The 27,554-nt window shown below is 34.6% G+C and overlaps 1 protein-coding gene across 2 annotated transcripts in view; it reads left to right on the plus strand.

The window, feature by feature from the left end:
- The window catches only part of CNTN5 (contactin 5), a 584,072-nt gene that overhangs the window by 364,631 nt on the left and 191,887 nt on the right, over positions 1-27,554 (plus strand). For both annotated transcript variants that reach the window (XM_079302225.1, XM_079302226.1), the window contains one exon: positions 4,091-4,266. In XM_079302225.1, coding sequence (XP_079158351.1) covers positions 4,091-4,266 — 176 coding nt within the window. The remainder of the gene's footprint in view (positions 1-4,090; positions 4,267-27,554) is intronic.

A 27,554-nucleotide genomic window follows, 5' to 3' on the forward strand; every position in this document is an offset into this window, starting at 1 on the left:
CTCAGAGTGCAGTTTATTGATGGTGCCCACTTACAGGTGGCAACAGTATGCTGCTGTCACCTTGGCCATTTGCTATCTCTGTCTCTGCTCATATTTTATGCAAATTACAAGTGATGTAAGAAGGCTGGGGGAACATATGGTTGGGGGTTTTTTCCGTATACCCTTAATCTTTTCTCATAGAGTCATTCTTCAATTACAAAGAGAACATAAGGACTCTTATTGTGTTTTGTCATAGATGGCTACCATCAATTCTGCACCTTTTTTTTTTTTTTGCCTTTTACCTATATTTGACTTGTGGATTCTTCAGAATTCCAGTTGAATTTTCCTTAGAATTCAACCCCAAAGGAGGAGAGTCCTATATTCAGGTCTCCCAGACAACCTCATTATTCTTGTAAAAATTTTGTCTGTCGAGAACCTATCCTATCTCCTTTCTTTCTTCATCCAAGGAGTTTTTTACATTTTTCCAGTGGAATGCAATTAACAAACACAGACTTTCAGCATATTTTGACTACAAGGAGGATAGGAACTCTTTCTTCACAAGGAGCCACATGGAGATGGCAAGAGGCAAGAAGGTTTCATACACCTCAGTAATTACTGAAGGTTTTCAAGACACAAATGAACAAAATGCTTAATTATTTCATTTAGGCTCCATTTTCCATATTACTCTGGAGCAACATCCCTTCCAGCCTGGGCAGTTTTATGGTTTTTTATATCCATTTCTTCAGTTCTCCAGAGATTAATTGGTGTCAGCAGCCTCATAAACAAACCTTCCTGACTGTTGTTCATAGGAGGAGAGATTTAACCTAATTCAAATAGCACAGTTTAACAACTTCTCTTGCTGCCACTTGTCTGCACAGCATTTGCAATGCACACTACCATTCAAGGCAGGGACAACAGGTAAAAATTACTCTCTGAGAAAGACACTATTCAGGACAAATATAGAGGGAATTTCGTCTCAAAAGATCTACAGATATACAAAGTTTTGAGTATGCCACTGCCCAGCCAATTACCAAAGACTCTGGCCAGTTGCACTGGACCTTTATTTACGTGTGCTCTGAGGCTTGTGCTGCTAAGAATTATTTTCAGCCAAAACCAAAGCACACTACGAATTTATTTAAAGTTATATTAAAAGAACACTTAAAGCACTCAAAAATTTCAATATTAAGTTATCTCTGCCTCCTTAAAATTCATTAATTAGTCTGTGCAATTTGTGACACAGTGTTTATAACCTGACAAATTCTTTTTTTGTTCTTGGATATGACTTTGTTTTAATAGAATGGAGAACACACAAATCATTCATTCTAGATGTTCTTTCTTTCTAAGATCTTTGTTTCCCCTCATCCAAACACTACCCTGAAATAAAATTTTTTAATTTATTGAATTCTAGTCTTTAAGGCATTTTGGTACATAGTTTTAGGGAATAACTCCCTGAGATAAACTGATTCAGTGTGCTTAGCATTTCTGCAAATCATACTTTAGCATCACTAGTCAGGACCAGTACAATGAAGAAGATAACTGCAATCCTTTTGATGAGAAATACAGACATTGACAAACTTCCTGTGGGATCTCACAGGTCAGCAGTGTTACTGAGCTACAAGCAGATGTTGAATTCCCTGAGATGCTGAGATGCCACTTAACTACACAGCTTTCACTGATTGTGAAACACTGCATGTACTCTTTTACTTAGGACACACATAATCTGGGTAGTCATTTTTTTACCAGTATAATTTCCTCTTAGAAAAGGCAATTCAAAAAGTTTTCTAAAAAGTATTTTTTGTCTGCTTAGGCCATATTATAGTATTTTGAAATGTTATCAATCACTTTCTTCAATAAAAAATGCATCTGAGTTTTCCTAACAACCTCTGACCTTGGAAGTGTCATATTTTGGGTTCTGTCATTCTAGATCAGTCAGGATATCTAGAAAAAAGTCACCTAATTCAATGTTTCTTTTCCTATAAGGTGCATAGATTATATGAGGGGAATACAGCTCCTCAAGATATACCCCAAGATATAGAGGCAGGTAGCTATCAAGATCCAAAGTTTTGAGGTGGAATCCGAAAAACATATTTTTTCATTGAAATTTACTGAAAATGCAACGAAAGGAAAAAAGCAAATTTAACTGAATTTTGTGGCAGTTCCCATTTAGAAATGCCAAAATGGATTTTTCTCTTTTTCCGTATCTAAATTTTCATTCTAGATAATTACTTTTGCATTTTTTAATTCACGTGTATTGATAAGGATATAGGTATAAAATGTTAACTTTTGTTATTATTTCATTCAAAATATAAACTAATCAATTGTTCAAATTAAAAATTCCTTTCCTTTTACCTCTTCTATGTAAGAATCTATTTTAAAAATGTATTTAATCATACCAATGTCCCCTGCTATCTTTTAAAATATAAATAAATTGTCAACATTGTTTCGTTTCTTACATTCAATGAAGCAGACCTGATGTGCAATCAAAAGTCCAATTGTGAATAGAAGGGACAAATAGTAGATTCACAGTTCATCCAAATTCTGACCTTTGGATTAAGAAATATTCATGGCTACTGCAGAATACTGCTGTATTCTGCTTTCTGTACTCCATTCACCATGAAAATTAACAAGATAGGGTGAATTGATAATTATTTTACTTTGTTAAAGTTGCCTCTGGAGTCTAAATGTTGCCAAGTTCTTCCAGTCCTTGCTGATGTCTGGCAAAGCTTGCAAGTTCCTGGAAATTTCCCAAACCAACTTTGAAGTCGCAGAATGACAGAGAAAGAGTAATTAAAAAAATATCTGGGAATTATAATAATTGTATCCTATTTGTTTACACTGCTTATCTCTTCTTTGCATTCTTCTTACAATTTAATGCAATTACACGTTGACAAAAAAGCAAATCTAAAAGTCTTCGTATGTGGATGTTATTCTTTAATTCAGAACCTGCAAACACACACAAGCGTATAAGAGGTTATTCCAGACTGCTGAAGTCGATCAATCTACCTCACAAAATATTTTCTCTTGCAGCCAGTGGACTACTACAGGGTTTGTTGATTTTGAGATGAATGAGAGGCTGAGACTTTTTGGCAGACAATATGTGGGATAGGTGGGAAACCCAATGCATGAAACCTCCTGTTCAACTGAAAAATTATGAGATTCCTAGGTTACTTCTGAAACCTCATAACAATAAGTGTTTATTCAGAAATTATTCAAAACTTTGTCTCAGTTGGGATACTTTCTGAATTTCCCTGGCTTTTTCCATCTTACCTTTACTCCCATCCTTTATTTTACTGCTCAGACTTCTTATTTCACTTCCAAACACCTCCCCTAACTTACCATTCTCTATTCAGACCGCTTATTTTCTGTTTTCCATTTCTATTATCTTACTTTCCATGTACCTAGTGGCTGCCAGGAACGGCCCTTAGCCACCCAGCAGTTAATTCCACTCATCTGTTCTAGTCTTTGAATTCTGTGTTTACTGATTCAGCTGATATTATTTTGCCTTTATCTGTTGTCAAAATCCTATATTGTTTAATAGCCTATTGCATCAATCTACCTCTCTGCTCTTCATAGGTCTTGCTCCTTTTTTTTCTATTTAAACAAGTTGTCTCTATTTCTTGGACTGAGATCAAATGCTGAAAGAACGGAAAAAAAAGTTTCCTTGTTTGCATGCAGTGCAGACTCAGCTCTGCTACCTGTAAACTCAGCTGGGCATGAGGCTTTAATGATAGAATATAAATTAAAACTTTGATTATCATAAGCACAGTAAAATTCCTATTTTTGACATAAAAGATCCATCTGCTAGGCAGTTTTCAAGTCTTAAGCCCTTGTGAGCATTAGTTTTTGGAGTGGGAAATATTAGAAACAGAGATTGTTATTTTAATTTGGCATAGGCAAAACAAGGAATATAATTTTTCTTTAGAGGTTGAAGATTGGGTTTTGCTTACGGTTTTTGTTTTCAAGTTTTGGCAGAGCAATGGGCTCCTACACAGGACATATTTGAATAATTGTCCTCATTCTTAAAAGTGGAGCTATCAGATTGTGTGTCCTAAGTTTGATACCTTCACATGGCTGTTAAATTCTCAAGTAGTTTGTTTTTCTTTTCCCTAAGATGGCTTCGAAATGGAACCGAAATTGACATTGAAAGTGATTACCGCTTCAGTTTAGTAGAAGGAAGTTTGATCATCAGCAACCCCAGTGAAATGAAAGATTCTGGACACTATCAGTGTTTAACTACCAACATGTTTGGCAGTATTTTAAGCAGAGAGGCTGTTCTTCAGTTTGCATGTGAGTAACTTTTTTTTTTAATATTAATAAATCAGACTTTTACATTGCTTGATAAGGCACTAAATTGTAATTTGCATATGTTATACAAGTGACACTAACATTGTTGGGCTAGAATCTCAAAATTAGAAATAAAATACTTAGTAGAAGAGAGTGATTTTCTGTAGACTTGTTACTTTTAAAGTAGAATCATTAGGGAAAATAACTCCAGTACATGATGTCAAATGCTATACTTTAATTGCATACTTGAATACTCTGCAGTCATGTATTTCACTCATTGCTAGTTTCCTGAAACATCTATCATTTTGCCACACTATTTGAGCTGGAAAGAAAGAACTGTAAACTTAGGTATAGAATAAGATAAAGTGCCTATATATCTCTTGGATAGTCAGCACCTCTAACTTTTTTTTTTAATGTACGTTTGTATATAAATATATATGGTTTATGTCCTTGTTTTGCATAGGTATTCAATGCACATTCATACATTATAAAACTGAAGGGGTTTTATAGTTGTTAATGGAAACAAAAAATGTCTTAGCTTTTGAAATCGTCCACTACAATATACTTTTCAGATGCTATCAATAGTTCATGATCTCAAGTAAAAGCCATGGTCTATCAACAGCATGATCTGTTTCAAACATCATAGCAGTAAAAACAGGGCCAGGATTTCTCTTCAACCCTAATTTTCCTTCAGTACTTTACAGGAAGACATCCAGCAAAATTTTATTAGTTTATCTACATAAAGGTTTATCTACATGGGTGGTTTTTAAGAAGAGGAGTGCAAAAAGACCTCTATTCTAGTTTCTCAGATCCCTCTGAAAATAAGACACTGCCATGAAACAGGAGGCAGAACATGAAGACACAGCAGGAACAATGGGTTTAAGGAGAAGTTGCCATCTGCATGTCTACTAACACAAGTGGTTTTGTCAAGAACTCAGCAGATCTAGTGTGAGGTCTGATCTTCCCTTAATCCACCCCTCCCTGGTTGAGTTAGACCTCTTAAATCAATTGCTTATCTGCTGCATATTACTTCAAGGTGTAGGAGATCATGGCACTATCTGAGCTGGGAAGAATAATTACATTTATCAAAATTTGCTCATGCCAGGGCAGCATGTTTAAAACTCTAAGCTCCACAAGAGTATCATGGCATTACTGGACTTCAGTCTTAAATCTACCTTCTGAGAAAGGTCTGCTGCATTTTGTGTTTTAGACAAGAAAACTATCCTAAAACAAATCTCTTGGTTAGAGAACCCAACTACTGGTAAAAACACATTTTCAGATGTCTGAAAAACACAGTTCCAGATGTCTGAACCTCAGATTTCTGTTCTCATCTCGAGAGTAAGGCTAAGAGGTGGCTATTTAACCTCCAATTGGGAAAAAAAAATACAGGGAAAGTCAGAGTTGGAGCTCAAACAACAGAAGATCTATGAATTTTAGTAGCAAATTCCACAGTTCATTCAGGCTCCCATGTGCATGTAATATTAATTCCTCCAAGTAAACAAATTTAAATAAGGTAAGGAAAAAACAAAGAGAGATTTGGTTTAGTAGGTTTATTTTCATTGGATTTTTAAGTTTATATTACCTTACACACCTACTTTTACAGGTATCAAAATTATTACATTATAACAACTAGAAGGTGATTTCTGTTCATTAAAGTATTTGGAAACTGTAATGAAAGTTTCTTAGGAAAGTTTAATGGCGGAATGTTATTTGGAAGTGCTGAGGTATAGTAAATAATGCTACAGGACTTTCAAGAGAGAAAAGGCTGTTATAAAGACATAAGAATGTTTTCAAAATGATAGAGTAAAAAGTGATTGAGGTTCTTTTAAAAGTTTGTGAGAAACTTGTTCACAAGAGCAATTTCAAGTTCAATGTGTATTTTTAGCTCAATTTCTATGTAGCATGATGCTCTCTCTTACACCCTTGTTTTAATGCTTCTTCAATTCCCTAATCTTAAATAGCTGGTGTTGATGTTAAAATAATATTTGCATTAATCAGCATCTCTGATTTTAATATTGTTTAAATTAATTGAAGTTTAATGATGTCACCACACTGTAAACTCATATTAACATATCAGAAGCTTGTATCACTGAAAAGTTTTTTAAGTCAGATTCATGGATCACCTCTTCCAGTGCCTCACCACTTTTATAGTGAAGTATTTCTGGTTAACAGCTGGCCTGCATGTCCGATGATTTCATTAAGACAGAAAGTAAAGCATTGGAATAGACTTTTTTAAGGAAATGTACTAAGCTTAAAGTAATTCATGTGATTGGTGCTCTACAGTTTTAGTGGGCTCTAATGGCTTGAAGAGCAATCTATAATCCCAAGGATAAACCAAGCCATTTCTGACTAAGAGATGCAGAATTGCACATAACATTGTTCATTTTCCCTTTCATTGCTCAAAACCGTGGGCATAGATTACAAAAGCTTAAAAACTTATCACTTTCAAATGAAAAAAAAACAAAAGAGAACAAAATTAGGTTCATGGAATTGTTTGAATGGTGCAGCATGGATTGTACCTCTGTGGAAAATTATTACATCTTTGCAATTTGAATGTTGTTCTTCTAATTAAAAACAGAAATGGGATTAGCTCAAAATGGAACAGGAACTGTCAACCAAGGCCTTTTACATCATCTCACAGACAAAGTGTATTTTCTAAGGACCCTATGCAAAAATATCATGAAACCCAAAAAAGGAGAACATGTTTATCACACTGGCTCAGTTGTCTCCCAATTCCATGGCCAAAAGCCCAGTTACTATAGTTATTATCATGTAATTCAGCATTGGTGATACAATTGCAAATATAAATGTTTATGTACTGTATCATTTGCATATGTGTGCAGAGGTAAAATAGGAAGTACTTTGAGATAAATATATCATGTCTTTGGATTTGAAAGAGATATAAAGTAAACTTTATTCTGCTTATGTTTAGAGATACAATATTTGAAATAGCCCACTTTATTACTGATTATTTTTACAGAGCAAAGGTGGAAGACCGGTAATGTGCAGTTAAAAGTCTGCTTGAAATTTTAAACTACCACAGAAAATACTTATGAAGATTTAAACTCTATAAAAGTTCCCTTTTTTTTTTCTTCCTTGCATTTCCTAGGATGTCTCATGCCCAAGGTCATGATGCTTTATGCTATTTTAAGAAAACAAAACAACAACAACCAAAAAAACCCCCCAAAAAAAATCTATTGCATGCTGTAAATGAAATTAGAAGTATATTTTTTCAATAAAAACAAAACCTGACAAAAACTGAAAAAATATATATTTCAGTTTGACTAAGTCTACTTGCCTTAGTGCAAAATAACTGCATATTTTCTTTTGTGGTTCCACAGCTTCTCTTTGGAACAGTGTTCTAATAACTTTGGCTACAACAGTAGATGTATTTTGTGCTTACCTTTGCCACATGTACAATCTCTACATTCGATTAAGTCACAAAAAAAAATTTGCTTTTCCTTATCTGTGGATTATTCAACCTTCCACAAGCCTACCGTCTCAGTAATATTTACTGCCTGGGCTAAAATCCTAAAGAAGTAGTAGGGGAAAACAACTTCTCATTTGTCATATATGGAACTACTCACAGCAATTTTATTAATCCAATTTTCACTAGCTTCTTTGTACTATTTCCTTTTTCCTTTTAATAAATCTGGATTTTTCCCTTTATCTACAGAGAAGGGTATTGATTAGATACAATTTAAATGTCCTTTTCCAATGGATGATCTACGATGACTGAATAGTGATGTACAGAGTAAGAAGTCACCCATGATGCAGACATTTAAATCAATAGTTTCCTGAGGAGACAGCCTGCACACTGCCTATTCTATCACAGCACACTTTTGTCAGCCTTTTAATTGACTTCACCTATTAAGAAATGAGTTTAATAATCTACATTTCTTTCTTGCCACCATGCTCCCTGGACACCTTGTTGGGTATATTTCATAATTTCCTAGCATTAATTTGTGGAGAGTTCATTTATTTAAACCTTCTAAACTTGAGAAAAGCCTTTGTTTCTCATATTCATTTCAGAATCTAAAAAAGGCATTACAATAGTAACATTTTTTTCTAAATAAGGTCAATCTAAACAATTTTAGGTACTATAAATGAAAGATGATAACTGAAGTGAGAAAATAAATCAAAATGCAAGTAGTTATACTTTCACTTTCAAAAGTGTCCCTGGTCATCCTGTAATAAACTTTTAAGTTAGTGACTCTTTGGCTCTGAAAGTATCACAGTTCTGTGAAGAATGTTACTTTGTCAAGTGAGAATAGCTACGCCTACAACAGTGACTTGCACTACAAATTTTTTTATTGTTTTCTTCATTATCTCAATACACTTCCTTTAGAAAATATATGATTAAAAGACACCTGAAGACCATGTGTAAATACCAGAAAAGGTGAATTTTATTAATAAATAATTTATTAATTGAAGAGTATCATTCCGTGAATCTGAAAGGAATGTGAATTTTGTCAAACTCTACCAACAGTTTCAGCTGTGATTTCCAGCCACAGTTTTCCACAGATTTTCAAACCACTTTCATCTACTTTAAAATTCTGCAAATCTAGCCCTTTCTTTTATTAAGAGGATCAGAAATAAAAATAACTGAAAGATATATATATTCTTCATATAAAAATGCTGGAAAAAATAAGTCTTCAGTCATATTAAAAATCTAGAAAATGAAATTATTTTAATTGTGTTGATATTTACTTTGTTGTTTATAAAAATATTTTGCCTATGTAACTAAGTTCAATGGTGCAAAATGCTAAGAACTTTGTCTCTAGTCTAGAAAAGCATTTCATCTTAAAGTATCTGCATAATCCTTTTGAAGTTGATGAGGTGATGTACATTCTTAAAATTCAGCACATGCTTAAACTCCTTGTTGTTAAACATGAGGCTTCCTGAAGCAAGATTTGAAACAATCTGTATGGATTTGTTGCCAGTGTCATTATGACAGAGACATAATGGGTTTAATTAAGGCTTCTGTCATTCATTTCTTGATTCTTTCTTCTTAAAGTGAATAAATACCTTAGAATAATAAACTTTAGGAACTAAAAATAGCAGAGCTCATTGCAACTCATTTTAAGCAGCATTTCTCAAAGCTCTCCTGTTGGAAAAGATAGATTTTGTTTCTCTGTCATGGCTATGGTGAATCTTTTGTGAAAATTTGTCTTCAACCTCATTTTACATAGATAAATCCAAGTCAGAAAGCAAACATGGAGAAATCAATAAAATAAGCAGGTCACCTAAAATGGTGAAGACAGCACCCATTCAAAATCAATGAATTTTATCTGTTGTTCAAATTTCTGAACAAATCTTTGAGTATTGCCAAATAAACCCTCTGGCAGTTCAGCTGTATTCAGGAGTGGTATCCAGTGAAATTTTTGGAAAAAAAATGAGCACCTTGTTTCCTGGAACTCCCCTTCCACAGTATGCCTTTAGAAATTGTTTCCTGACCCTATCAACAGCAGCTTGTCTGTAATAGCATAAGACCAGCTCTGGTAGATTCACTCTGTTGTTCTGTCCCTTCAGTGCTGCTTTTGAAGCTGTCTGAAAATTGCAGTCAATTTCCATTTTCCATAGCTGCATCAGCATTTAAAGACCTTACCTCTTCATTAGATCACCTTAAAGAGCAAAGGAAACCCAATCCTTTCCTATCTACAAAAGCAGGTGCTTTCTTTAATGAATACAAGAGGAGAGTGAGGAAATTGTTTCATCTTCTGTCTCAAAACAGTATTTTGTCAGTTCCAAAAGGGACTCTTTGTGATAGTAAAGCATTCCCTAGCACTGGGAGAAATCATATGTTAAGGTCCACATCCATAATTCTAAACTGTTCTACCTTCCAAGACACAGAGTACTTCCAAACTCTTTTAAGAATGGCCCCAATTCAATTCTGCAAACGCCCAAAATGTGACAAGAATTGTCTTGAGAAGGCTACAGTCCCACCAAAGCATAAATACCATGGACTCTTCCAACACAGTGACACTATCCATTATGTAAATCCAATGCAGGAGATTGTTTCTTGGTACCTTTCACTATACTAGTGTAGGCAAAATCTCTGTCTGAAAGGCAAAGATATAGGACTTTCCTTGTTCTCCCAAAAGAAGAAGTTCCTCTTTGTTCTTGGAAACAACTCACTCATTCCTTAATTTCATTCACTTAAATTTTCTGTGGTGAAATCATACATTACCTCAACCTGAGAGGGATATTTTGGAAACATTGAGAAACAAAACTCAGGAAGTTCTAACGCAACAAAACTCTTATTTTAATACTTAATCTAATTCTTTATTTCTAAAATTAACATATATTCTTTTGCATGGTAGTATTAGAATGTAGTATGAAAAATTGATCAGATCCCTGATTAGGGATTGTACATCAATACAGTACAGATTTGATACTCATTAGGATAAGTTACTAGCTTCAGAAGGGGGTATCAGTTCTGGATTGAGTAACATTTACTATCTCTTTCCATTTGAATTGCACATAGACATAGCCTCAGTCTCATTGATCCTCATATCCATCCAACACCAAAAAATAGCTATGATTATTTCCAAGTATTCAAATGGAAATTAGATTTATTACAAGTTCATTTATTGCTACATAAGTTTTGATGCCAAAAAAGTATTCTGAGGTTTAAGTTCTTCTTAGTCTTTTACTCTGAAAATGTACTTTAAACAATGCATTTTATATTTCTTGTTCTTTGGAAGAATTAATAGAAGTCAGTCATGTAGAGACACAGTGTGAAATGTAATTACAGCAATCATTTAAAGATGCATAGTGCATCTACTGACTTCTCATTTCAGCACTGTGAATTTCTCTGCAGGACTGGATGGCTGGTGTTTAACCTGCCTGTAACCTAACTCACCTATCTTGCACAATCTAATCTGCCATGCTAATGAATCATTAGACTTGGCATTTAAATATAGATGACAGTAATTAATGGTAGCATTACTAAACAGGAGAAATTTTAAAAGGTTGAAGGAGAATTTTGTGCCAAGACCAGACAACACTTTCTAAGTTTCCCTCACAAGTTCTACTCAGACTGACTTTTGGAAATTACTGTGTCATCTCTCTACTTTCACACTTTCAGGTGCAGCATATTGTGGTGAGCACTACTGCAACTTATTTCAAATGAAAAGTGTTACTTGAAAAATAAAGTGCTTTAACTGGTTATTCTGTTTATAAGAGCAGGGACACAGGTACTTGTGACAGTAAAAAGAGAAGAGCAGCAGAAGACTGGGAGGGAGGAAGAGAGAAGTGGACAGGGCATTTAAGCTGATTTAGGAACTGCAATCTTTATAAAAGCAGTGGAGTCACTTTTTATGATACTTTGGAACTCAGGGAGGAAAATTACTGGGAAAGAGCTGAGTTCTGGGTAAACAACACTGAAAAGTTGTTATTAGTCTTATGAGTGTTATTATGATCACAAGCCTACAATGAATAAAGGAGATTGATAATCAAAGAAAACATCTGGAAAGTTGTGAAACGCATGGATAAAATGAGAATTAGGAGAAGTCAAGCTGAGTTTGCCTAGCAAAGGAAATGAAAAGAGTGCAAATAAGTTTTTAGTTGGATTATTAAAAAATGAAAAGAAAAGTTAGTGGGATAGAATTAAAGTTAACTTCTGTGGTCACCTTTGTTTGGTTTTCTATAAGGACAGAGAAGCTTATACTTCTGTTTCCATATGAATCATGAGATACTAGCAACAGAAAATCAGGCATTTACTTTGGGAATGGGAGAAGACACAAATGCAAGAGTAAATCCAGACTTAAAGTGATTCCAACATCCATGAGTTCTATTAATCAATTTTAGTACTTCAGTGACTAAGCTTCACAAAAGTGTGGAATTCCAAGGTAAATTTGTCTTTTGTCTTTCTTGATATTTTCCCTAGTGTTCATAGTGCAAGTCTTAATTAAATCATCTAATTCTGTCAAGATGGGAAATTTTGTCAACTGAGTAGTTATATATTTTATTTATAATGTTTTCCTTTAAAAATCATGAACATGGTAATATAACTGTTGATTTGTTTATAATTTTTGTGATTATTGAGAATAAAATCAAAATAAATTCCAATAATGCACACTCACCAGTGACAATAATAACATCAAAAGCTTTTACAGATAACTACCATGTGATGATAATGTCAAGTTCTGTAACATAATAGTCTTAAATTCTGTGAGATTGGGTAGGTTTTTTATGTCTACCATCAACATCTAGCAGTTTACAATTTCTTCTCCTTGGTTTTAAATGTCAGATGTTAGAGGTTGTTTTCAAAGGACATGGTGTATATATATATATATAAAAAGAAGCAAATCCTTTCTATAAAATGCACTGTAACCTGTCTCCATATGCAAACACTGACACGCAGACAGAGATATGCAGTAAAAATCCCCCAAACAAACCTTTTAATTAGGTTTCAGCCCTATATCTCATCAAGCATGGAAATATGTAAAAATGTCTTCTGGATTCTATAAATATGTAAATCCTGAGCCCACCCACATACCTAACACACTAATTAAAACAAAATGTATTAAGTCAGGAATTTATATACTGTCTAACTACACATTAAATCTTAAAATAAATTTTATTAGAGCTGCAAGCTCAAACATCCAAGCTACTGGGTGAGGGATTTATTATTATTTATGCAGCCTGAATTTTGCCTAGGATGCTGGAGTCCTGAAATATAGAGTAGTCTCACAATACTTTTTTTTTTTGTTTTTGTTTCTTTATTTTTCTTTATTTTTCCTTTTTTTTTTTTTTTAAATTTCGGGGTTTTTTTTTCATATTAGACCCACTAGACTCTTTCAAGTCACATAAGAATTATTGCACACTTCCTGAACAGTGTTCTGTTTTCTATTGTTCAGTGCACAGCCCCCTGCCTTCATTAATTCAAACTATTCATAACCTACTCTGAGGATGAAATTAATTTCCTCAGAAGCTTTTTATGGTGCTCATCATTACAGCATCTAAGTGCTTCATGAACATTAATACATTTATTTTTACAGTGTTCCTGTGAACTGAGTAATTATTACTATCTCCTTTTTTATAAATGGAAAACTACGACATGAGAGATTAATATAAAATATCCAGTAATGTAGGGAACTGTGTTTGAGCTCAACAGGAGCTGCTTTTCCCAAGTGCTTAGTGAAGCCAGCACTGTTCACTCACCTCTTCATCACACTGACCAATCTTTTTCTCAGCCTTTGTATCAGTCATATCTCAACCCTGCATCTGCTTTCTGATCTCTCTCCTGCTATCGATAAGGTTACTGATCCCATTTCCAATTTCCTTACTTACTGAGAGCATCTGTCTGATCAAAAAGGATAGTAGCATCTTTCTACCTCTATTTTAGTCTCCATGTACTCATTTTGCTTAATTGCCTGCAGTTTCTCTGTCTCACATTTTCCACTTCCAGGCTCCTAGGCTCTCTTTCCTTCCTCGTCCTTATTCAATACCTTCTATAACATGGTTTTTCATTCCATAATCTGCTGAATCCCTAAGACACTGAATGGACATTTATTTATTTTTTAACTAGAACTGAGAATAACTGAAACAGAATCTTCTCATGGAAAGATTTGGCATCTTAATCACAGTAGTTGCTATCTTTGGTTTTTATAACAACGGATGGAATCCTTGACAGTACAAATATCCATTGGCAGAATGTATTTTTTGAATTAGAGGTTTTTTATATATCTTCAGGCTAAATAACTTAAATTGCCATTTCATTAGCTCTCATAAGCAAAGTGGGCCAAATCATTGAATGGTAAACTTGCAGTACATTGAATAAGAACTTCTACTGATATTTCAGTGTTTTCTCTTTTAAATTTTTAAATTATTAGTACAGATGACATTGTCATGAAACAGATGCCCCTTGGATAAATTTCTGCCTGGAATGAAATTTCTACTTAAATACTTTCCATTTATAAACATTTTTTTTACTCTGAGATTTCAACCATCTTCCTTCTTTAACAGAGACTAACTGTCTTTTGATTACTGACTGCAAGACTTTGACATTTTAAGTCAGCCTTTATTCAGTTCATATCTTCTGAATTCCACTGTCTTTTTTCCCTGTCCTTTCCTACTATATTCCTTTATGATTCACAAATGAAAGACTATTGCTCTCTTGAAATTAAAGTGTGAGAAATAGAGAAAATCTTAGCATATGATCATCACTAGACATGATGTGCCACAAATGGGAAGAACTCCTTTAATTTTTTCTTTGTTTCAGAGCTGCTAATATAAGGTCTGGTAACTTGTAGTACTCTGATATTGGGAAGTGGAACTTCTATTAATTTTTATATAAGCTTTAAAGCAGTCATTAGCTCATTTAAAAACGATCTGCTAAAAAAAAAGTGACATTAGCATGGATAAAATATATCCGTGAACGCAAAAATTGAACAGAAATATTGGTAAGAAAATCACAGCTAGTGGAATGAAAGAAAGTGTTTTCAATTCAATACTGCCTTGTGGCAATCTCAATAGAAAAGCCAATCGTTTAAGTACTTTATCCTGTCAAACACAGTTGCCAGCAGTTTACTCTAAGTCACTGGGATAGCATTCAGGATAAAGATCTTTACTGTATATTTTGGTCAAAGTTCTCTAAAATATACAGTGTTTTGGATTATGTGAATGAAGGATGTTTAAATACTGGGATACTAGTTCCACAGGAAATTTAAGAACTTCTTTTTTCTTAAGTATAACATTTACTTTTTAAAAACTTCTTTCATAGTAAAATTCTAAAGCAATATATTTTGGAGTCAATTAATTTTCTTTTTTTTAATAAAATCAATTTGGATTTTATACATTGATTGGGAATATCCTATTATAATGAAACATGTTTTACAACAGTTTTACAACAGTTTCAGTACTTCAAATTTGACTTTGCATCATGTTATACTACAAATATAAGAAATTCATGTCTATATGTAATGTGTATATAGACACGGCAAAACTTAACCCAGTACTGTCAAAACTAAAAGTCTAAATAACTACTTTTATGTATAAGAATAGTAAAAAAATACTGAGAGAAAAATGCCATTATAATGACCTCTAATATTTTTTCTGAAAAATGTGACACTAAGTCTCTAAAATTCTGTTCTAGATATTAAATTGTTGGTGGAGTTATAAGAAAATAATCTAATAAGGAAGGAAAGCCTGCATATGAAATCACAGTGATACTGACACTGTTCATCTGAACTCCCTCCCTCTCTTCCACCCAGTTCTTCCATACAGCTTGTCCTTAAATAGATCCACAGCCTACAAACCAGCCTTGCTCACTTTATGTAGCTGATGACAAAGGTGTGCACATTCTGCCTTATCACACAGACCTACAGTGAAACTTTAAGCCCAGGAACTTGCCTTTATTTGCTGTTATTTTGCGTATACTCTTAAATACTTTTTAAATTTTATTTATATTATATATAATATTTATACTATATTTAATATAGTATAAATATATTATTTATATTAAAATATTTATTAATTTTTTAAATCAATTTCTTAAAAATTATGTGACCATAATACATACCCATGCTTTTTCCTGGGGTAAAGACTTACATAAAAGAGTATAGAGCAAAAGATACTAGAAACAGAAGAGACAAACTATCCAAATGCAAAACCTGTAGATTCTCTGACTTTTTAAAATAAACTTTTTAGCAGAACAAAAATACAAAGAGAAACATTCTTACAAAGATCATTTCACAAATACAGTAAACTACCATATAAAATTATTCCCACATTATTTGAGACCAAATTAAATAAAGTATTTTTAGTAGACATAGATCTAAAATACATACAAAATTTGTTGAAATTTGGAGGAAAAGGAATGAAATTCAAATGTTTACTTTCACAGCCTCACAGGTACCTTTTTAAATTTAAATAAAATATTTTCTGAGATAAATTTAAATAATTCATGGGAGTTGGACTCTATGATCCTTAGGGTTCTGACTTGAAATACTCTATGATTAATTAAATAGAGGTAAAAACACTGAATTGAGTTAATGCGCATTTTGAAAATAGAGTATTTTAATGACTTTTTAAAGTCATATCACAGAAACATAGATTGGTTGGGTTTGAAGGGACCTTAGACACTACCTAGTTTCAAACCCCTGCCATTGTCAGGGACACCTTACAGGACAAAGTTTCTCAAATCTCTCTGACCTGACCTTGAATACTTCCAGGGATGGGGCATCCACAGCTTCTCTGGGCAATCTATAACAGTGTCTTAGCAACCTCACAGCAAAGAATGTCTTCCTAATATCTGATCTAAACCTGCTGCCTTTCACAGTTTAAAGTCACTCCCCCTTGTCCTATCACAGCCTTCCTGGTAATGAGTCTCTTCCCATCTTTCCTATAGGCCTCTCATCATTCATTCTCAAAATAGTAATGTATTTTCTTCTAAAGTAACATATCACAGAATTGCAGAATCACAGTTGGAAGGGACCCTCAAGGATCATAAAATCCAACTCCTGGCCCTGCACAGCACCACCTCCAAGAGTCACAACATGTGCCAGAGAGTGGTGTTCAAATGACCACTGCCCTGGGGAGCTGTTCCAGTGCCCAAACACCCTCTGGGTGAAGAACCTTTTTCTGATACCCAACCTAAACCTCCTCTGACACAATTTCAGGACATTCCCTCGAGTTCTGTCACTGTCACCACGAGCAGAGATCAGTGCCTGCCCCTTCTCTTCCCCTCACAAGGAAGCTGCAGACTGAATGAGGTCTATCCTCAATCTCCTCCAGGCTAAACACACCAAGTGACCTCTGCATGCAGAATAAAATTGAGGTATCCTCACCACACGGAACCTTTTTATAGTACATCTATTTCTCTAAGCATTACATTTAGACACATATTAGTGCATAAAATTGTGAATTTCATCTTTCTAGGAGTATTATTATGTGAAAATAATCAATCCTGACATCAGTTGTAGACCTATCTAATAAGCTTGTTTTGCAGTTCTTTTACTTCCTACAGAAACATTTGAAGATCTGTCACATATATAATAGTTCTGTTTTTTGGGGTTTTTTTTTTTTAATTGCCAAGCTTTCCAGATCAGTTACAATGATATTTTATCAGCAAGCTTTATCAATTCAGAGCCTAGCACTCTGTGGCAGTGCATTGCAATGAAGACAGCATTCATCAGTCTACTTCAGTTAGTCAGGGCTGCCAAGTTTTATTCCTTCTTTTTATTTTAATATTATAAGGTATCCTGAAGCACGATGAGTTTTCTAGGATATTGCTTATGTTTTCTTGTTTATTCTCATCTCAGTTAATGAAAAACAGTCAAGGCAAGTGAATCAGTCACTGATGCATAAAACCCAAACCAAAGGTTTTCTAAAAGCAAGAAATACTTTTTGTGGCTTAGCAGCTGAAAAATCTGTAAATTATGTGTGCCATAGAATTCCATGCTTTCACTATTGATGGTCTTAAAATGCTTTCATCCACTTTTACTGATCCTTTTCCAGATAGTAATTATGACTGATGTTTTTTAAGTAAAGACTGCAGATATGTCTGTTGCTATGAAAATGCATGTGAACTAGGTCACTGCTGCAATATGCTGGAATGTGAGTCTTCATTTTGTAAATGTTTTAGATTCCAGAGGATTTACTTGTGGGTTTGCTCAAATCTACCTTAATACTGAAATGAAATATTTATACTGGAATTAGTTTGTCCAGACCATCATTTTGTTTGACAAAATGGGTCACCTTTAAGGGAATTAACAGTTTGTGAGCTGCAAGCTCGTTTGGGGTTTTGATACACTGCTCATTGTGAGCACCACGATATTGGCTCACATGGGCCAATATTGTAACAATGACACAAAGCACATTCTCCTGAACCAGTGAGGGTGAAATGTCTGACTTTGGTCCTGAATGGAAAGCAAAAGAATTCTGTAGAATTCAAGAAGGGGAAAACAAACATCATGAAGATCATTTTCCATCAGTAATGTGGTACTTTGAAAAAGCCTTTCCAAAAGTCTTCTCACTATGATTCACTGTAGGTTAACTGTACATCCATATTATATGACTTTTTTTTTTCATATAGGTAGTTTTTTCATATAAGTTCCTGGGAATGCCCTGGTGAAAATAAATATGTGGACAGAGATTTAAATGCATTTAATTTGTATATAAAAGATGTTTCACTGTCTTCAGTGTTAATAATTATTTTCTCTGTGCAAAGGAGACAGCTGAAATCTGTGACATTGATTTTCAATGTCACAGGCAACATCTTGAACCTGGTTTACAAACTAAATCATTAGTGAGCATCTCACATCTCCCTGTTTTCTGTGTTATCACGTCAATGGAACACACAATCTGGAATTTGTATCCACGGCTTGTTTTGCCATTAGAAGGATCTTACTTGCTGATTCCATGCAAGTTGTCTAAGGTGCAAATACCAAGGCTCTGAAAGATTTATGTGATATGGCACCTAAATTAAGACAGAAGTAATTGCAAAAATGGTGTATTGAAATACCATTACTAATATTGCCTACAAGTAAAGTATCTACAGAAGCAACTTTACATTCATGGTTTGTACCTGCCTGATAGAAAAAGTTGCAAAAAGTATAAAAACGTTTTGTACATTAAGCATAGGCATTTTGAAAAAGGACTATAATAAAAAGTTTACAAGTTTTGGTGTTTGAATTATAATGCCTGCAAAGATGATGTTTCCGCTTCAGTTCTTTAAAATACTGCTTGAAATGGGAATGCATTTAGGCACTTAGGGTTTGATTTATAAAACTTCTATTTACTTTTATGCAGGTTCTTTGCATAATTTACTTGGTAAAAGTAGAAGAGTTTTAGTTTCCATAAATCATATTATTCTTTTTCCTTTTTCATGGAAACTCTTCTGGATGCTATCTCATCATTCTTATTTCAAGAATGTGCACTAAGATAAAAAGAGGTTGAAGGTGTGAAAGAACTGTGGTAATCTCAGGCTCCATAAGCAGATTACACTGCAATATATTTTATTTTAAGAAAAATGATGGGAACATTTTACAATAGCATGTAGAAACTAGGGTGGTCTGGAGAAAGGTAAGACAGCAAAAAAAATAGTTCCTCTTTGAAACAATGTGTTTGGTCTGATTTGACAATTCCAAGATATTCACCCTGAACTTCTTTGCTAGGTGATTTTTCTATTTTCTGGACATACATTGTTGAACAAAATAATAAAGGCTAAAGTACTACTCAGGACAACTTAGCTGTCATCTAGTTTTCCAGTCATTGTTGCCCATGAGAGCTGTGAGTAAAAGACTGGAGTACAAGCAGAAAACTGATTACCACCTCTGTGAGTGTTCCAAAATTCTATCACATTCTCTATTTGGGTCAGAGGGAAGAATATTGTTTTCCATTACTATATTTCTTGCAAGAAGATGCCAAACACAACAAACTGTTAACAAATTGTTTGAGATAACATATAAACATGGTAAATGAGACAGTGGAACTGATGGCAGTTGGCATGTAGAGAAATGATGTATCCAAAAGCTCAATTTTGCCTTGGTTTTACACTGAAAATTTCTCATATCTTTTGAGTGCCAGAGCCTCGAGGCAGGGACTGTTGAAATTAAGTTCCACCCATTACAGGAGAATAGAATAAAATTAATAAAATAGAATGAATAGAATAGAATAGAATAGAATAGAATACAATACAATACAATACAATACAATACAATACAATACAATACAATACAACACAAAACAATACTCCATATATCAAGTGAGTTTATATGAAGGATATAATGGACTTTTTACCAGAGTCCATAGTGGTAGGACAAGAGAAAACAGGAATAGGGAAGATTTTGATCAGCTATTAGAAAGAAATTCTTTGCTGTGAGGGTTGTGAGACACTGCAACAGGGTAAATTGTGCTTGTCTGAGTTCCCCTGGTTTACAATCTCACATGCTGCAGTGTCCAGATTGATTCCCTGGAAATGATACCTGTGATTTCTTGATAGTCCATCAATTAGTGTAACTACTGAGATTTGTTCCCTCTCATTTTCTCATTTATTTGTTCAGGTCTGTGTTTAGTTAGATGGGGATTTTTTTTGGTTTTTTCTGGTTTCCCTCTTTTCCTTTAGTTTCCTTCCCAGTTGACAAGGTCTGCTGACAGATAACCTTGCTGGAATAAATATTCTTACAATCTCGCTTGAGCTCAGCAATTTGTGTGGTCAAACAACTTTTGTTCTTATGATTGCTCTGTGTGTTTTTTTTGTGGCTTACTCCTCTTCTCATGTTTTTTTGCATTGTGACAGTATCTTAAGCAGATAACCTTAAAGAAGGAGTGCCTCTTCTTCCACATACTATTACAAATATGAATAGAAAGGAAAAGTTGCATCATTTCTTCACCAAGTTATGATTTTTGTCATACTTCTTCTATCCCCCTTTCTGCTCATATGCAGAAGCACCCAAAAATATTAAAGGAAGATTGAGGCAAAAATGTTTCAAATAACCCAAATAACAACAAAAGCACTATGCCTTTATACTTTCTCAGTTGTTTATTCTTTCAAGCAACGTCAGTTCAAACTGTGCTTTCCCCAAGTATTAAATAAATGCAGAAGCATTGGGAGCATTAAAGTAACACTAGGCAGCCTCTTAATATACTTTGGAGCAATTTTCCTTTCATCCTGAAGTGCTATGTGTTGTTTCATAACTATCATGAGGAAGAAATCTCTGCTAGTCATAAGGACTGTGAACCCACATTCCATTTGCATGAATTTCCACAACATAATGTTTCCTGGGTTTGTATCAGAGGATCTTGAGCTTCGTATCTCACAAATTATTTCTCAAAAGAAAGCAAGTAGATAGTAACCTACCTCTCTGTAGTAACCATAGCACACATATTTTCATTTTTTTATTCTTTTCCTTGAAATATTTCAATATCTGAACTCAGATTTTTCAATCTACCAGTAGCAGATATTATACAATGGCATAACATTACTTTTTCTACTCTGTTATAATTTATTGGCTCACCTAAACCTGGCAGTTTGCAGCTTTTGTACATTGTACTATAAGCACATGGCTCTGGATTTTAAAGCCTGAGCTAAGATTAGTGAGAACAGTCTCTCTGCTGAACTTGTTGCTAATCAACTATTGAAATGTCACAAAAGCAAGTGCAAGCATATATGCATATTTAAAATGCTTAATTATCTAACTGATAAATATGAATATAGAAATGTGTGTATACATATGTATACATGTGTATATATATGTGCATGTACATATATGTATAAATTTTAATTTCTGGGCCAGTCATTAATCCCAGATTTCTATACTTAATGTCACTCTATATAGGACTGATTTATTTGACATTGTTTTTATGCTCTTGACTATCTCTCTATGTTCATTGGACCATGTTTGTACAAGGTTTTATAAGATAGCAGCTGAGCCAGATAATAGGGGCGAGTTCCAAGGCTGAGAAGTCCATCCAAATCTTATGATAGAGGAACATGTAATGTGAAGGAGATGTGAACCACAGAATTTGTGAAATATTGTAATGGTCATTGCCCGCTGTTAACCTCCAAATTTCCCTCTATTACATTAAATCTTAAATGACTTTTCCTTCTCTAGAGACTGAGATAGCATCTTGACTTTACTCTGAACTTTCAAATGACTAGTTCCTCCTGCACAAATTTGACTGAATATCTTTATCATCAGAAGGTGGATCCTTGATTCTTTCAGAATCTAGATGGAAGAGAAAAAATGTAAAATTTGGCATTTAGTAGACTGTCTTCTGATAGGTTCAGCTAGGTAACAACTACAATTCTTATGAAGACTTTCATGAAAACAATACAAAAAATGTTCCAAGAATTAATGATTGTAAGGTCTCTTTTCTACTCCTGTGAGAGGAATATCAAGAAAAATCCACCTATTCTTCCTACACAGCAATCTACTTAATATGTGCCTCTCATATCAACTGCTTTAAGTCTGATGGAAAGCAACACAAATTGCTAAGGAACTGGACTGACATATTTTGCCACCCTGCATGGACATAGATCTTCCCATGAAGTTCAATCACCCACAGAGAGCTTTTTTATATTTAAAAAAACCCCAAAAGTTCATGAGTAAAAATAGTTTTACGCTTTCAGCAGAAGTTTATTTTCTTTATCTATCTGTAGTATTTCCCATCTGAGACTTACAAGGGTCAGGAACTTTGAGCTCTTTTGTCTGAAAGGTTTAAAGGGGACTTGCATTACTGACACCTATTAGCTTTAGGATGTGATGTAATATTTCCTAGGATGCTCCTCTTTGTTGGTCCTTCATGAGTTGCATTACTGTATGGATCTGTCCTTGGTGACAGTCTGTGTCTCCATGGTACTTCTATTCTAAGGGAATGATTATTTTGAATTATTCCAGCTTCCATTTTATTGGAACTCTTAATCAAAAATCAACGTTATTCTTCCATACTGACAGTATGAAGACTCCTGCTCTTCCTTTCCATCCTGGAGAGCATACAAAAAAGGAACTTGATGGATGGGGAAAGATTTGGAGAAGTAGAAAAACACACTTTGTTCTGAAAAAAAGAAATTTTTTGTTAGTTCTACACTGGAAAGATACTGGCACACTGATACATAAACACTAAGACTACAATTTAGCAGGTGAAGGAGCAAAAAAATCCAGCATTTGAAACTTTAAAAAACTGGTTTTTATTTGGTATAAGCTGAAACCTCACAGAGAGGAAAAATAACTATTGGAGGAACTTGTCTAGAAAATGAGCACAAATTTATCTTCTTTTTATTTAATTTTTAATTTTTTTTAAGAGACATCTACTTTAAAACATTGATTTTGAGAATTTGTGTGGTTCGTGTTACACTGGAGTTATAGTAGATATTTGAGATAGTAATTCTTTATTTATCACTTCTTAATATACCTGAAGATGTGTAAAAATACCTCCTATATTTTTGACTCTTGCATTATCTGTTGGGGAAAATATGGCAGTTATTCATTTACTGAATGCTGGCTAAAGACTGTAAAAGTAAAACTTTCACAAATTATCTTTCCTTAGGAGCACTTTTGACAGCTTGATTTATTGATATACCTTAGGGTATGTAATCTGATTAGTTGCTTGACTTTGACATACCATCTTTTTACTCACAGGATCTCTGAAATTTGCTTTCTCACGTTTTCTCTTCTCCAGTCAACGACATACAAGGTACCTGATTTATTCTCTGTGACAATCCTAGTACTAACCTTGCCATGTCTAACCATATAAAAGAGATTCTGACGTTTAGATATAAAGTAAATGACCACTAATATTGCCAAAAATATTAACAATTCATTTTCATTTTCCCTGTATTTTAGTCTTAAATTCTCAGTAGCAAGAGGCAATTTGCTAACTTTACTCTTCTGGCAGAGAGTTTCCTTGGAAAGATTCTAAACTTAATCAGACAGGGCAACTTGATCAAGGCCTGTCCTGCTTTTAGCAGATGGTTGTACATGATCTCTAGAGGTCCCTTCCAACCTGAATTATTATATGACAGTTTTATGGAGGAGAATGGAAAAGTTTCTCAGCCAAAGTCAGACTCCAGTTCCAAGTCAAAATAAAGTTAACTTGCTATAGGCTGCATATCTGTGACTCAGATTTGGCCATACACACTGACTGTCCTCCAAACAGGCAAAACAATCCAAGATATCTTGTTGCTGCATAAGATGTGAACATGAAATAATTTAACATAGAGTTGGCTGGAACTGCTGATAGTTGTATACAGGCATGCAGTGGTAAGGAAGGTGGTGACACATGCATAGGGAAGCTGGAGTCTTGTCTCTGCACAAAGTTCTACAGCATTTCCAGTTTCAAAGGTGGACAAAACCCAGCATCCCTGTGTCCTGCAGTTACACACTGTGAAGAGCAGCAGCAGCTCCACAGATGTTTTCCCCTGCAGTGCTAATGCTGATTGCATTACTTTACATACCCACGTATTTTAAGCCCTGGTCTCCATACTGTTTCAGTGGAAAGAGTTGAATGCTTAGAAATTACTCAAACACAAATGTAAAATAATAAGTGTGTGACTCACAGCTTGATTTTTTGAGGAGATAATGAGTAAAAATTCTTGCTGATGTAAATGAGATAAAAATTTAAGCTCACAAAGATAGTGTCTTCCTGCCTCTAACATAGTGATTAGATTACATAATTTGTCTGATAGAAGTGAAAATTGTTGCCAGGGTGTGTTGAATGTCACAACTGTCCCCTGAGATCCCTGTATTTGTCAACATCAATGGTGCCCTTTTATCCAAGCTGGAGACACTCATGCTTTCAGCATTAAGAGATTCTGACTGACTGTGCCACAGTACCTAAATTGCAGTCGTTTTTTTTTTTTAACATTGAGGCAAGGACTTGCTTCCTTTTCATTATTTCAATAATAATTTCAAATTATTTTAAAGGCTCTTTAAATAATTAATATGGTAATATGGCAGTGTTTAAGATGTTAAAATTAAGGACTTGGACACTTAGCAGATAACAGTGTCTGATGATGAGATCCATTTATTCCATGAAAGGACAAATTAGTACTTTGTCCAGTTTCAGGCCCACCAGTGAAGACAATAGAAGCTCAGGAGAATTCAGAGGAATCCGCCAAGGAGTACTTTCCATGTGAAAAGAACCTGAGGGAGCTGGGTTTGTTCATCCCAGAGCCAAGGTGGCTTCATGGGACCTAGCAGTATTTCCACAGTGCCTACCAGGAGATTCACAAGACTTTTCAAAATGATGATTACCAGGAAAAAAAGGGAAAGCAGGCACAAACTGGAGTGAAAATTATGAGAAGAAACATTTTCTCTGTGAGGACAGCAAGGAGTAGCACAGGTTTCCCAGAGAGTATATGCAGTATCTGTCCTTGAAGATTTTTCAGACCCAACTAGATGAAGTTCCAAGCAACCTGGTCTAAAATTTTGATGACCTTACTTAAACAGGGAATGTGACCAGGAACCTCATGAGCTCACTCCACTCTGAATTATTCTCTGATCCTTTGATTTTTCTAACTTCCATATTCTGTGTGTCTCTCCTTCTGTTAAATAAATTTGACTGTGGTATTGCAAGAAGTATCACTCTGTATTGTTAAACTGAAGTGAAATATACTTCAGGGTAGGGCTGTGAAGTGCAATATTTTCAGTTTATTCAGAAGGCAAACAAAGACATGCATTTTCATTTTCTGTGAGACAGGCAGAAAGCACTTTGATAGTAATTTGGATTACACAGAGAAGCTGGAATAAAAAACCAGCACTTCGGTGTATTGAATTGAATATAGAAAATTCATTTAAGGGTGGCTTGAGTCCTTCACTGTAGGAATAACATGAAATAGAAAGTTAATCATCTAGCTCCAGATTTTTGTTAGGAGGGGGGTTACTGTTAGATTAGGAGTTTTAGCAACTGATGTTTGTTTAGGGGAGAAAGTCAAAATAAAGAGTGAGCATAGTGAGAGATTTTCCCCCCAGTCCTATGAGCTTGCTGATATGACAGAATATCTAAATGACAAGCTGTCTCTTCAGGTTTTCAAAATTTGGCTGAATGTATAGTTAAGGGGTAGAAGACATAAAGTATCCTCAAGAAATATCAGCTTTTGTTTTAAAATATTGAGCTTACATGTGCCCTGAAAAGAAATGAAAGAAAAATTTTTCAACTTATAAGATAAAAGAAAGAAAGATCTACACAGTGAGACTTGAGTCATCTGGTTCTGTGGCACTGTGACATTTGAAGGTCAAATTCCAATGAAAGCTCTGGCTCCATTGGTCACAATTCCATACAGGGGGACAAAAGATGGAAGCAGCTTTATTGCTCCATCTGTGATTTGTTACAAACATACTGCTTACTAGTGGAGATGTTGAGGTACATCCAGTCTCAAGTGAAAAACCATTCACATTCTGCCTGATTTCCCCCTTCTACATTGATGCAGACAAACCTTGCTGAGTGGGATAACATGTTCTTCCCTGCTTAGCACCTGGCAATCACTTCCACACACCATCTGAATCAATCATAAGATCATAAGATTTATGTCCTGCACATGACATCCTTCCTTTATGAAATAACTGATTCATGTACCAGGATTTATGGGATTAAGGAACATACAGGAGAGCATAAAAAAGAGTATTTATCTGCTGCACTTGTTTTTTTCACAAGTTAATTACATTAAAGACTGCAAAGGAATTGCAAATGTCCCCCTGTTTTTGTACTGTGACCAGTAACAGTAGGCATACTTTTGGAAACATTACATATTGTAATGAAAGTGTAGGCAAATTTCTTTGCTATGAGGTAGAGTATGGAGATATTGGTGATTATTTTAGTGCACTGTAGTGAAATGGCTTTTCAAATTTGCCTTTGTATGCTAAACATGAGACTATGATCCACCTACAGTAGATGTCCTGCTCTTCCTTCTTGAGAGAAAGGTCCTATATCATTTTTCTGACCTACACCTGAAACTTTTCTCTCAGATCAGAAGACATACTAAGCTTGAAATTCCATGTCCAGCCAAGCAACATGATTCCACATGCAGGCTAGAATTCACCTGCAGAGCACTTACATCTGGAAGAGTCTTGTGAAAGCCTATGGAACCAGATGACACATAAAAATATTCATGTTCCACGAGCAAATGACAAGGAACCTAGTTTCATTATCATTCTGAATGACAACTCCTGAAAGGTTGTTTGGCTCTATGCTTTCTGAATGACAAGTTATCATTTCACTGTGAATATGTATGCCTACCACTTATGCACTGGAAGGGTACCAGAAATCTTCTCAGAATCCTTGCAAAAATTGCATGCATTTTTTTGTCATTGATATAATTAGTGTAGACCCTCAGTGTGAAACAACCTTGGAATATATTCTCAAATGCATGAGTATGTATATCTTTGAACAAGTCACATTTTTCCTTCTCTTATTTGCACAAGAACTGTTCACAGGTCTGTGAACCTTCCTTGAGACTTTTTAACCTGAGGTGCATTAAGGTGGATGCTTAGGATGAGGCTGGCTAAGCAATAGACACTTGTCCTTAACCAAAATCTATTTAAACATTTTAACTTTTTTTTTTTTTAATTACATTTAATGAAAGATTATATAAGTTAATGATTCAGGAAATTGTATTTTCCATTATGCAAGAAAAAGGCCATCAGGAACTATTTTATCAAAAAGCTATTGAGCAGTCTGCTGGAGGTAAACAGAATTTTTACTGCCAAAGTATTGGACGTGCCTTCCCTCCAGCATGAGCATCTATGACAGCTTTACTGAAAGGCAATGTCTATAAGACCTAACATGACTCACCAGTCATTGTTTTTGTCTGCAAAATGCTTCAGGAAATCACAAGTCTTCTGGAG

The sequence above is a fragment of the Erithacus rubecula genome (genome assembly GCF_903797595.1).
Source record: "Erithacus rubecula genome assembly, chromosome: 1".
Lineage (NCBI taxonomy): Eukaryota > Metazoa > Chordata > Aves > Passeriformes > Muscicapidae > Erithacus > Erithacus rubecula.